Source organism: Nyctereutes procyonoides, unplaced genomic scaffold (genome assembly GCF_905146905.1).
Source record: "Nyctereutes procyonoides isolate TBG_1078 unplaced genomic scaffold, NYPRO_anot_genome, whole genome shotgun sequence".
NCBI classification, from domain to species: Eukaryota; Metazoa; Chordata; class Mammalia; order Carnivora; family Canidae; genus Nyctereutes; species Nyctereutes procyonoides.
Genome location: NW_026575128.1, coordinates 5,973,064 through 5,986,377, shown reverse-complemented (window position 1 = coordinate 5,986,377; position 13,314 = coordinate 5,973,064). Strand labels below are relative to the sequence as shown.

The 13,314-nt window shown below is 56.1% G+C and overlaps 1 protein-coding gene across 5 annotated transcripts in view; it reads right to left on the bottom strand.

The window, feature by feature from the left end:
- The window catches only part of STK40 (serine/threonine kinase 40), a 39,250-nt gene extending 26,293 nt beyond the window's left edge, over positions 1 to 12,957 (bottom strand). The window contains exon 1 of one of the 5 annotated variants that reach the window (XM_055341604.1): positions 12,460 to 12,957. In XM_055341604.1, coding sequence (XP_055197579.1) covers positions 12,460 to 12,466 — 7 coding nt within the window. In that variant the 5' untranslated portion in view covers positions 12,467 to 12,957. Of the gene's footprint in view, positions 1 to 11,472; positions 11,622 to 12,032; positions 12,208 to 12,459 lie in introns of those variants that run through there. The other 4 variants (XM_055341600.1, XM_055341599.1, XM_055341602.1 and 1 more) reach the window with 4 other exon arrangements.
- Positions 12,958 to 13,314: the final 357 nt, after the last annotated feature.

Sequence of the window (13,314 nt, the reverse complement as noted above, 5' to 3'; positions counted from 1 at the left end):
ATCTTAAAAAAAAAAAAAAGCCATACTGGGGCAGGGGACAGAGATCACCCAGGTAGAGGCCAGGGTTGGAGTGGGGTCCAGAAGGAAGGAGGGATGGACCACCACCAGCTCATGGCAGGAGACACAGTCCGGGATCAGAGAGACAGGGGATCACAGCTATAGGTCACTCGGCTGCAAGAACGCTGGGAATCATATGTCCAGGCAAAGTCCCATGTCAGAAATGCTGGGATGCCTGGGGCAGGGAGGGTTCCAGGCTGGCTGATTGCCAGGTGTTGTGCTTAGACAGTGTCTGCGCCAGAGAGCAGCCTCCACCAAGGAGTGACTCTCATTCACAGCGCGCCTGAGGCTTGGGCCGAACCTCTCACTGGCAAAGGGGCAGGCTGGCCCCCTTTTGGCTGAATCCGGCAAAAAGATCTGCTTTCCTGCAGCAAGATGTGGGCACATGTGAATGATGGCATGGCCTGCCCCCTCACGCCAGCGATGGGTCCTCTGGGTCACTCCAGGCTCATAGTGGGAAGGTCCTTCTACTGGTCAGATATAGTCCCAGCACTCCTGCTGCCCCCAGAGAAGAGCGGCTCTGGCTCAACTCCGAACGCTATCTGACTACCCCTGGAAAGAAGCGCCAAGGCCTGAAGTGAGCAGTGTGAAATCTGAACACATGACCCAACTGAGATCCGCTTTGTAGACCAGACCCCTCCACACTAGAGGTCTGCCAATTCCCCCGAAGATTCCCCAGGCTCATTCCTGGACGGTGAATTTTGGACTCAGAGCCCCCAGAGGAGGCCCACACCCTCACCAGAACTCCCACAACAACTAACTTTTGCACACAGCTCTCTCGCTTACAAGGCACTTTCCAGGGGCACCTGGGTGGCTCAGTCGGCTGGGCATCTGCCTTTGGCTCAGGTCATGATCTCGGGGTCCTGGGATGGAGCCCCAGCATCAGGCTCCTGGCTCAGCACGGAGTCTCCTTCTCCCTCCCCCTCTGCCATTCCCCCTGCTTGAGCTCATCGTCTTGATCTCTCTGTCAAATAAATAAAATCTTAAAGCACTTTCCAAGACATGATGGTAACTGATCCCCCTACCCTCAGCCCACCGCTACCACTACCAAACATAGCATTTTCTAGAAAAAGAAACTGAGACTCGGAGATACTGAGAACTGCCTAAAGTTACCTGACCAGTTGCACAAAGAGGGGGGATGTGGACACAGGTTTCCCATATTTTTTCTACTTGACCACACTGCTTCCTCGACTGCTCCTTCCCCACCTGATGATGGCTACGGTCCTAGGAAAGTCAACCGCAGAGAGGACCCTCTGAATTTCCTTATAAGCAATCATTCTCCTGGAATCGAGGAGCTGCTTCAGCCCCCAAGCAGGTCTCTTTGGAGAGAGGGGCCGACTTGAGGCGGGGTCACTGACATATCCTGCCACCACCCAAATTAGTGACCCAGTGACTCACATGCAGGTGTTTCTGACAATGCTCCCACCTTCCCTACAGACCTGCCATCCTGCTCTCCAACCACAAAGTCAAGTCAGGGAGCCACGAGGGATTAGCAGCCCAGGGAACCAAGTGTTTCAGACCACAGACCAGTGACCCAGATGCCAGTTGGGAGAGCAGGATGGATTTGGAGGTCGAGGAGGTCTGGGTTCAAAGTCCAGCTTCTATCACTCACTTGCTCTGCTTCCCTGAACGAGTCACCTATCCTCTGTGAGAGCGAAGCCTAGGCACCCTGGCCAGCTTACCAGGTCCAGAGGAGGCTGCCTGAGGCCCGTTCTCTTCTACGCCTGCCAGCTGGAGGGAAGGGGGCTGTTTGTCAGCTTTTCCTTTGAGTTTTCATGACAGCCACCCCAAAAGTAGGCCCGAACCCTGTCCCTGGGAGCCTGAAGGCTATAAGGAGCCTCTCCAGGAGCCCACTGGAAGCCATTTGCTTCTGAGCTCAGGATGGAGCTGGGGGATGGGGAGGCGGATTAGTAATCCCTTGGCTTCAACCAGGACTCCCTGATGACAAAGATTCATGCATGCGCTGTCATCTTCACTGTTCCAAAACAGTGTGATGATTTTGCTCATTTTTAAAATGCAGGATATGTATAGCTCCAATTTGTCAAGAATACATAACATCACATCATTCCCTAAACGTCGTGCTTTACTGCCTCGGGGGTACCGAGTGAAGTGGCTGCTTCTAACCGAGCCAGCGTTGCCCAGGGTGAACCCCACCCCTGGAGCCCTTCTGCGCTCAGGCATGTGGGAGAGTACCTGCAGCAGCCAGAGAGGAAGTGACTCAGCCCAGTGGGAAGTGGGAGGGGCGGTCAGAGAGAGGGCCCTGGGCCCAGCCTGCTCCCCCTCAGCACATCCGCCCCAGACCCGTCCTCCGTCCCCGCCTCTCCCCAGCAGGCCTACAGTGTGGCCAGCACAGCAGTCCTGGGGGCCCCAGGGGCTCCATGACCCCACGGCTCGCGGGAAGCCCAGCGCGTCTGCGGTTCGGAGGTCTAGCTCTGGTCTCCTTTAGAAGGCAAGATTCACATACAAGGAGATTACGTAATCAGTGATGTCCCTCTTCACCCCGCTGCCCTGAGGAAGTCCCCACCGGGCTCCTCTGTGGCCTCCCTGTGGCTTGTGGGGGAGGGGCAGGGGAGGGGGGGGAGAGCCTGGAGGCCAGAGGCCCCTGGCCAGAACCATGTGTTCCCCAGTGGCTCTGGGAGAGAGGGCTCCAGGGCTGTGCACAGAGGTGGGCCCGGGGCCCCTCTGGGGAAAAGACAAGTGGAAGAGAAACCAGTCCCTGCAGATGGGACGAAGGGCTTCACCAGCAGCTCCTCTGAATGCCACCAGAGCAGAATCCAGGGCAGCAGCGCCAGCCCCGTCACCAGCTCACCCCTCCCAAGGGCCTCCGGAAGCAGCTATGTGACAACAAATAATCCGTCACTGTGTGTGGGTGTCAGAGGAGGAAGGGACAGACTTAATAGCTCTTTCTTGGGCCATGCTGCTCTGGTATCTCCCATCCAGAGAAGGAGCCTGGGGACGCAGCCAAGCACCCTGGCCTGGGAGAGATTCCTGGTGGCCCCGCAGCTCTGTGGGGGTGGGGGGTGGGGGGGGCCTCTGCCTTGTGCAGTGAGCCCAGACCAAGTCACCAACAGCCCTTCCTGGTCATGCCAGCCTGCCCTGCTCTAAGGGGACCCCCCCCCCAATCAAACCATCAGTGACTGCCATGCGCAGTGACTCAGCCAGGGAACCAGGCCTGCTGCAGAGTCCCACATGGGGATCGGGTTCTTGCCGCCCACGATGGCCCAAATCACGCAAGGAGAAAAGAACAAGTGACTGAAGAAAGGCTGGCTGAGTGTGAGAGCCGCGTTTGTGTCCACCGTGCAACCTGAACACGTTTCTCCAGCCGCTCACCTAGCGGGGAGGGACTGCGCAGCCCCACACGGGGTTCCCTGAGGACTGCTGGGAGCCTGCGTGGGGGAGGCGCTAGACAAATGCTGAGTTTCCTCCCTTCCACCCCAGATTTCCAGAGCGACAGACAGGAAAGCCTGGGCCAGGCCCAGGTACATGTGATTCCTGTCGCTTTATACTGTTGTTGTTGTCGTTGTTGCTTTGCAGGGGGCGGGTGTGCAGAGGGAGATGGAGAATCTTAAGCAGGCCCCATGCCCAGCCCGGAGCTCAATTTCATGATCCTTGAGACCACGACCTGAGCCGAAGTCAAGAGTCAGATGCTTTTTTTTTTTTTTTTTAATTTTTTTAAAATTTTTATTTATTTATGATAGTCACAGAGAGATAGAGAGAGAGAGGCAGAGACACAGGCAGAGGGAGAAGCAGGCTCCATGCACCGGGAGCCCGATGTGGGACTCGATCCCAGGTCTCCAGGACCGCGCCCCGGGCCAAAGGCAAGCGCCAAACCGCTGCGCCACCCAGGGATCCCAAGAGTCGGATGCTTAACCAAGTGAGCCACCCAGGCACCCCTTTTATACTGTTTTTAACAGCAAAAATCACTATACCACCATCCCGTAAGAAAGGTAATTTTTTTTAAAGATTTTATTAAAAAAAAAAAAGATTTTATTTATACACGAGAGACACAAGAGAGAGAGACAGAGACACAGGCAGAGGGAGAAGCAGGCTCCATGCACCGGGAGCCTGACGTGGGACTCGATCCCGGGTCTCCAGGACCATGCCCTGGGCTGAAGGCAGGGGCTCAACCGTGGAGCCACCCAGGAATCCCAAGAAAGGTAATTTGGACTGGGGTCAGCAAACTGCCTTTCCTTAACTGCCTCTATAAGAAATTAAATTCAATTAAATTTCACAATTTTGACAATGAACAATACAGTTCACAAAGGCTGCTGGCGGGGGCTGCTCGGAGAGGCAGGACTGCAGATGCTGACGGCAGGCACAGCCAGCACAGAGCCCCTCGGGGAGCCATTCAGAGGGTAGGCCTATACCAGGATCTCACCTGTTCTGAGCCTCCGAGAGGCCAGTCAGGGCCAATTCTGAGGTCCACGAGCCACCAACGACAGACACTCGGGACACCCATGGGCAAGAGCATGCTCATCACATGCCTGTGTCTCTTGAGAGGGTTAGCTCCTAGGAGCAAGGCCTGGGCCTGGGCCATTTCAGAATCCCCTGCACAGGCCCGGCAGGTGTGCTGAAAGCATCTGTTGAGAGCTACCAAAAGCCAATAAAGTAAAAGAAAACACAGGCCTCGAGCCCAGCCCTTCATTTCTAGGGACTTACCCGACACATATACCCACACAAGTTCACAAAGATAAATGTGCTCAAGAAGGGTCCCCATAGAACCATGTGTAGCCACAAAAAACCACAAAAGATAAAACCTCAAAAATCAAAACTCTCTCTCTCTCTCTCTCTCTCACACACACACACACACACACACACACAGATATCCAGACAGGAAACACTCTAAATGTCCACCAAGAAAGGACTGGTTCGCTACATCACGTTCCATCCCATGGAATACTGTGCAGCCTAGAATTTGAGGTCAACACCTGTGACAAAGATGCCTAGGATATATTATGGTTAAAAAAAAAAAAAAAAGCAAACCAGTACTATTTGTATAATATGATCCCATTTGGGTAAAGGAAAAAAGACTATACACACCCTCAAATAGGCAAAGGAAATTTCTAGAAGAAACTCAACGGTGGATACCTCCAGGCAGGATGCGGGGCCCAAGGAGGGGAGGGAGAGTTTTATTTTATATTCTTCTATATGCTTAACTATCTTACCATACACTACTATAACAATACACATTTTTTTAATCTAAATCTTTTTTTTAACCCACTAGAATCGTTAAGAGTAGTAACGGGCTCAAGGGAAGACTCAGGTGAGGGAGCACGACACGAGACACGTGTGGAAGTGGAGGTGTCCCGAGCGTCCCAGCCTGGCCACCTCTGCGAGGCTGCGTTAGCAGTCTGGCGAAGGGACAAGACCACCACTCCTGGTCCTCCTAGGCTGTCTCAGGGAGCTTGCAGACATGCCTATAAGGAACCTCCTGCTTGCCAGCAGGTACCCACATAGGCTGGGGGGACCACCAAAACGTTCACCCTGGAGACCTGGAAGCTGGCTCTGGACGCCTCTTTCAGAACACGCACAGACCCGCTAGCAAAGAGGTTACAGGACCTGGGTCCTGACAGTATACCAGGCACTAGGCTGGACCTGCCACAGACAATAGCACCTGCTGTCTCACCCCCATTACTATCTGAGGGGCAAGGAGCATTGTGTTCATTTTACAGAGGCGACGAGATGAAGACAGGCAGTGACTTGCTCAAGGTCACTCAGCTAGCAAGCGGCAGACGCGGGTTTTGAAGCCAGGAATGATCGGAGCTTAGGCCCTTCACTTCTAGGTCTTATGGCTGAAGGTCTCCTTCCCCACTACCCACAGGGCAGGAGGGCAGGGGACCTGCCTCCCAGAAGCGGCAGTTCCATTCTTCTGGCAACGAAGGGACTGCTTCAGCTTTGCCAAAGACCCTTCCAGCTCCACAACACCGTGAGTCCAAGATTCCATGTGGGCTGGACTCCTCGGGGCCAGAGCTGGCCCGGCATGAACGGCATGGCCCGGACTCCAGAGTGACACAAGTGTAGGCTGGAAGTCTGGTTCTGCTCCTGCTGGTTGTGAAGCAGCAGGCAGGTTACATAGCCCCTCTGGGCCTGGGGGTCCTCCTCTATAAAACAGAGGCAGCCCTGAGAACTCCTTCAACTCTGAGAAATATTCAGCATGTACTGCGCAGTACTTAGCAAAGGACCTGGAAGGTGGTGGTAATCTGCCTTTTCGGGCTGGTTTCCTTCCTGTTCCTTCAGGAGGGGCGTCGGGAGAGCAGTCAGGAGAGAAAGCACCCTGTAGAACTCACTCCCTACACGTAACTCCAGGAGCTCCAAACCTACTGCAAAAAGTAGCTGGACTCTTCCTCTCTGGAGCTGGAAGATGCCAGAAACGGGGTTCCAAAAGCTCCACAGGATTTTGGGCTAGCTGGCCAGTCCTAAGGTCTCCCAAGGACCCAAGCTTCTCCTAGAAGTACCTGCTGTTCCCTCATCATACCCCAAACTAGCTCTGGCCCAAATCCAAAGACAAATGACAGGCCCATCAGTCCTGCTCTTGCCAATATCCGCTACAATGTCGAGGCCCCCTTTCCTTCCTCCTGGATGCCTGGGTCACAGACTCCTCAAAAGCTAAAACATCTTCTCTTTTGCCAAGTAGGTGGCAGTCTGTAAACATACTTAGAGGGGATGGCTTCATTCTGAATGACAAGAGCCCTTCTCAGTTTTCTCTGGGGCTTTCCAACAAACAGTTCCTCTGAAATCGTCGTCAGGTCTGTGTATTACTGGGCTGTGTGAGCTCTGGGGAGCCTGAACTCATTCCCAGGGCAGACTGCCATGAAGAGGATGCCCACCACGGGGCTGTGGCCTCTTCAGGGGTCAGGGGTCCTCAGTGACCCCTCAGGAAGGGGCACCTCAACCCAAAAGGATACCTTTGTTTGCTGGAGCAAAATCAGAGTGCTCCATGTTATTAAAAGGGGACTTATAAATTCTTTAACAAATAAAAATAATAAAAGGTACTCTCTTTGAAGCAGCAGCCTCTCTTCTAGAATCCAGCAGATTCCCAAAGATCCCTAAGGTGGGCAAAATCATACGCACGCAGATGGTCACTACAGCTCTGTTTGGAGAGCAAAAGACAGAATGACCGAAGTTCATCAGTATAGAGCTTGCTGAATAAATCATACACGCTCATAATGAAAAATGACCCAAACATCCAAGGGCCAGAATGGAATCACCTCTAGGGCAGTAAGTAAATCAGAGCAAGCAGTACCATCCTCTCCCCTCCCAGATCTTATTACTGATCCTGGGAGGATATGCAGGGTTGCTGTGGGTCGTGGGCCACCCACAAGGCTCCAGTCTCACCTGAGCAGGTGCAGGAGGAAGAAATGCTCTTGTTTCAGGCCACTTTCTCTTCTACCTTCTTTACCCCACAAATCCAAGGACAAATCCTGTGAAAATCTCCGCAAGTTCCAAAGGGCTTGTTTGGAACCCCGTCCCCCAGCACATCCTCTCCACAGCAAGTCAGATTCTGGTCTAGCTCTGCACTCCCATTGGGCTCGAGGGGACAAGGGCATGGTGGCAGCTCCTTCTCACCTCTCTGGTGGCTCTGAGTCCTAGCTGGCCTCTGGCAGACACCTCTCCTTGAGAAGAGGGATGAAGTGCCAACCCAGCTTAGGAAGTCAGCTCAATCTCAAATTCTCCTCTCAGATAAGATCTCCAGGGAGCACTGGGACAGCCCTCTCTCCCTCCCCTGAGGGTGAGCTGCCCTTCAGGACCTCATCAGCTGCAGCGGCGTGGAGGAGAGCCGCTCTGTAGGGCCGTCTGAAGGCTGCAGAAATCACAGGAGCTTTCCAGTTGAGTTTCTGAAGCAGTGCACAAGGTCACCTTCCTGGGCAAATCTGGACAGAGGACAGGTGAGGGAAGGGAAGCTGCCTTTCCCCCAGGTGCTGACCCAGGCATCCGGGAGGGAAGCCTGGCCCGAAGCTGGACAGGGTGCCACAGACTCAGTAACTGATCCTCTCCCGTGAGACGCGCTCAGGTCTTACTGAATGGAGCCAGCAGATGTGACCGGCCACTGTCTTCTAAGCCACCCTACCTCTGCACTGTCATTCGCTGTCACCCAAACCAGGAACCTCCTGGTCACCTGCCATCGCTGCTCCTCCAACAATCATCGCTTCCAAACGTTGCCGGAGTCCAGCTGAGATTCCTCCCCAAGCAGCTCCGATCTCCACCCTTTCTCTCCATCCCAACAGCCTCTGCCCTGACCCAGGCCTGTGCTAGCGTTCGCTCTGATTATCGCAACAGCCTCCCACTGGACTCCAGACTCACTCTCCCCAGCCCACTCTTCCCCTGCAACTAGAGGGCTCTTGGGAAGATGCAGATCTTCTCAAGATGCAGAATGAGAAGTTCAAGCATCTTAGACTGGCGCCTGCCTCCCCAGCACATCCTGCGACCAGGTCCCTTCACACTCTGTGCTAGAGCCCCTGTGGCTCCCAAAGCTGCACACACACCAGCAGGCACCCAGGCCTGTGCCAGGCTGCTCCCCTGCCTGGGGTGCCTTGGGGGCGCTCGGAAAACTCTACTCACCCTTTGGGAGCCAGTTAAGCTCTAAGTACCCTCCAAAGTTCTCCCCAATCTGCTCCTCCCGCTGTGGAATTGCTCCTTCCCCTTGGCCCCACTACCTGCTACGCGGACTTCAGCAAGAGACTTGCCAAACTTTCCAAGTGTTAAGTGGTTAGGAGGCTGCTTCATCCCTGCTGGACCACAAGTTCCTCTGGGGCAGGGGCTGCCTCCCCATTCTCCTTCTGCCTCTGGCACCCAGCACACCCCCAGCCACAGATGGGGGCTCATGTGTGTGCAACGTGGGGCTCCGGATCTCGAGCTACTACACACATCAATGTGTGTGACGCTTCTCGATGATACTGATTCAAACACCAGGCAAGGGTCACTAATAGGGGACACACACAGAAGAAACTCAATACCTTCTCTCTCGTGAATACTTTAAAATATGATTTTTTTTTTTTCTCAGCACTCCTTCTATTTAAAAAAAAAAATGGTTCTTTTAAAGAGCTGAGCTGAATCATCCACATGGCTCCCATACAGACTGGGTAAACTCCCCACAGATTTCCTTTTCAGAAAGAATACAATAAAATGCTGTGATCTTGTGATCCCTCAGGACACTTCTCTGACAGCTCAATGGGATGCAGTTCCAGTTGAGACTAATTGCTTCAGGTCTTTCTTGGAAGTTCTTTCTTACACTCTGTAATAACACTTAGCAAGTGTTTCTTGCTCAGTGTGTGCTAGATGTTCAACCTGCAGCATCTTGCTCAATCCTCCCCACTGCCCTTCTAGGGAGGGACCTTACTGGCCCCACTTTACAGAGGAGAAAGCTGGGCATGGAGAGAAGTCCCTCTAGTGACCAGCGGGGCTGGGACTGGAACTCAGACGTGTCTTACTGCAGAGCCAGACAGGCTCTTAATGACAAGTCTGCTGCCTTCCCAGGTTGAATGAAGGACATGGGGGAGCAAGCGCAGCACCCCCGAAGACAAGCCTGCTGAGAGGGTAGTAGCCTTACCTCCCCAGCTGCTCAAGTGACCTGCGACCCCAGGAAGAGAGAGGCATGCACACCAAGCACTTCTGTGTTAGGCTGAGGAGCTCAGAGCCACGCAGGGAGCTTGACACCTGCCACCCTTTGCATACGGTGCTTGCTCAGCAAAGGTCCACCACCTTGGCACCAACTCTCCCCGCTCAGGGGCCCGCAGTGGCCTCTTGAGAGGACTCTAGTCCTTTAGCTCCCCCCTCCTCTTCCCTCCTCTGCTGGAGTTGACTCCAGACGGAACATTCGAAAATACGGATCCAGTCATATCACTCCTCTGCTTAAAAACCTTTTCACTGCCCTTGGCATAAAGTCCTAACTTGTTAACGCGGCATTTCCTCGTCAGCCTAGATTGCCTTACCTTGCACCAGGCTGACTTGCATACCACCACACGGAACAGTCTGAGGTTTCTGGAATAAACTATGGGTGTACTCAGGGGTGCCCGGCCAGCTCTGTCGGTGGAGCCTACGACTCTTGATCTTGGAGTCCTGAGTTTGAGCCCCATACTGGGTGCAGAGATTACTTACATAAAACTAATTAAAACTTTCAATTTAAAAAACAAACTATGCGTGTAGTTGTCTCTAAGCAGAACACCTTACCCCTTCATTCCTATTGGCTAAGCCTTCCCCTCCTTCTAGACCCAGTTCCAGCGTCATCACTCTTGCCAAGCCTTCCCAGGACCCCCCCCCCCCCCCCGCACCCAGGCTGGGCTCCCAAAGCCCTCTGTGCCTGCTGCTTCTAGCTTTTTTAGCTTCCTTACACCTTATTTCCACTACTTGTTTATAGGTCAGTCTTCTTTAAGCAGACCACAGGCTTCTTGAAACAAGAATAATAGGGATCTCTGGGTGGCTCAGCGGTTTAGCACCTGCCTTCAGTCCAGGCCCTGATCCTGGAGACCCGGGATCGAGTTCCGCGTCGGGCTCCCTGCAAGGAGCCTGCATCTCCCTCTGCCTGTGTCTCTGCCCCTCTCTCTCTCTCTATGTCTATCATGAATAAATAAATAAAATCATTAAAAAAATAATAGCTAACATGTATCATGTGACCGACATGGTTCTGTGTGTTTCGCATGTATTAACTTTTTTTTTTTTTAAGATTTTATTTTAAAGTGATCTCTACATCCAGTGTGGGGCTTGAACTCACAACCCTGAGATCAGGAGCCATGAGCTCATCGAGGGTGCCTCGATGAAGCATCTGCCTTCGGCTCAGGTCACGATCCCAGGGTCCTGGGATGGAGCCCCTTGCATGGGACTCCCTGCTCAGCGTGGTGGCCTGCTTCTCCCTGTCCCTCCACCTGCCGCTCCCCCTACTTGTTCACACACATTCTCTCTTTCAAATAAAATAAAATTAAAAAAAAAAAAAACCTCTTTAAAAAAAAAGAGGTGCAAGCTCCACTGACCAAGCCAGCCAGGCACCCCTACCTGTATTAACCTACTCTTCCGCAAAAACTCTTGTGTTATTACCCCCGTTTGACCCATGAGGACGCGGAGGCACAGAGAGGTCGTACCAGGCGCCTACTGTCACACAGCTAGAAGGCTGCAGCGCCAGGATCTGAACTCAGGGAGTCAAGGCTCCAAAATCCACTCTTCAGCACCGTAGCAGGGGGAACCGGCCTCTTCAGGCGAGGACACCGTTGCTGTCATGTGCGGGAATGAATGAATAAATGAGGCCTACCTCCACAAACCACCGGCCTGGCAGGCGGCAGGCGGTCCGGGGCCCTGCAGCGGCTCACCGGCACTGTTTACAAACAAGGGTTCCATGTGGCCTCACAATGGCAGACGCTGCTCCCCCTTCCCTCCTGCACAACCACGCCAGGGGGGAAAGAAATGTGCGCGGCCCCGAGCGCCTACCTTCTTCCCCACGGCTCTCGCCGCCGCCCAGCGAAGCCAACCGGGTTCTCCCGTGACTTAGAGCAAAGTCTATCCCGCCGCCAAAGGGCAGCTGTCATCTCTCTTCCTTCCGCCAACAAACGGGCATCGAACCTCGGGAGTGGGGGGTTGGCAGCGGCTGCGGCGGCGGGGATGGGAGAGATGGGAGACGCCAAGCTCTCACCTGCCGGCCCCACCGGGTGGCCCAGCCAGCGGCGCGGAGATGGGCGGGCCCGGGCGGGCTCGGCAGGTGAGGCTGCCCCCGCGGCGTGCCCCCTCCCGGCCCCGGCCGCACCTGAGCGCCTCCCCCGTGCCAGGTGCCCCCGGCGACCGCGGGGAGCCCCGGGGTGTCTTCTGGGGGAAACCCGGCTGAGCCCGAAGGCCGAGCCCTGGCGCACCTGCCGAGCGGCCCCGGGCGAGGCTGGCAGGCGGCACCCGGGTCCCCGCGGCCCGAGACGCGCAGCCCCAGCAGACCCGGCGGCGCTCGGGCTGCCCCGCGGCCCCCGCCCCGCCCCGCCCCGCCCCGCGACCCCCGCCCTCACCTTCCCCCGGTGCTCAGCGCTGCTCGCCCATAGTCCGTAGCCCGGAGCCGGGACTGCTCGGCGCTCCGTCCCGGGGGGGCCGGGGCCGGGCCGGGGGCGTGGGAGCCGCTCACCGCCGCCTCCCAGCGCAGCCGCCGGAGCCGCCGCCGCCGCCGCCGCCTCCCTCCATGGCTGCGGCGCCGCCACCTGACAACGGAAGTGACGCACCGCCCCCTCCTCTAGGGCCGGAGCCGCAGCCCCACCCCTCTCCGCGGGCCCCGCCCCCTCGCCCGGGGCTGCGGCCTCCGGATTGGGGCGCCATCTTGAGGCCGGGCGGAAGCCTTCGGGCGGGAGGCCGGAATCCGGGGCGCCGATTGGCTCGGGGCGGGGCCTGGGCCAAACCCTGCGAAACGATTGGAGGTCGAGACCCTGGGGGGGCGGTACTTACCGCTCATCTGTGTCTGCCGCGAGGCTGGGACGCACACACCGCCCCCGCCCAGACTCCGCGGGACCTCGCGCGCCCTACGCTCGCCCCGCCGGCCTGGGAGAAGCCTCCCGCCGTTGGCGGGTCGGCCGGTTGCGGCGTATTTGTTAGAAAAGTGGCTCCTCCTCGATCCCCATTTCTCGGTTTCTGGAGCTCTGGGCGGAGAGCGCTGCAGCTGGGGGTCAATAAAGCGACAGGGATTCCTGTCCCAGCCCCTCACAGTGTATTTCGCGCTGGACCCCTCTCGCCCGTGTAGCGACCCCGCTTCCACCCGAAGATCCCTGCAGCCTCGCCCGAGGAGGTTTACAGTCGGGAGGTCCCATTAACGATTCCAGCCCTGTAACCTCTCAGCCCCTCCTGCTGCAGTTTCGGTCCCTTTCTCCTCCTCCTCCTCCAGCAACCACGCCCTCCATGAATCAGCTTCTAGCACCAGCAGATGAGCCCTTTAAAGGGATTGCATCAGGCGGGTGACTCACTGGGGCCCTCTGAGCCTGGCTTCCCTCCTCTGGCATCCAGAAGCAGCTAGAAGGGCTCGGTGGCAGCGGCGCCGGTGACCGTGGCCCCACTCCTTTGTCTCGGGGTGTGCGCCAGTGTGCGGGCCGCGCGCGACTGTAACTCTCGGGTGTCCTTCCAGCTGCCGCCTGCGTCACGCGGTATCCGAGTGTGGGCGCCCGTCCCCGAGCCTCTGTGCGCTGCTGGGTTTTCCTAGGGGCGTGTGGCCCGGTGCTTCCGTGTCTGTGCACTTGTCATCCCCACGCAGGCAGTGCCAGGGCAGGAGGATGGGTGTGAGTTGAGTCTGGCTGCCTCCTCCCGTGTCCA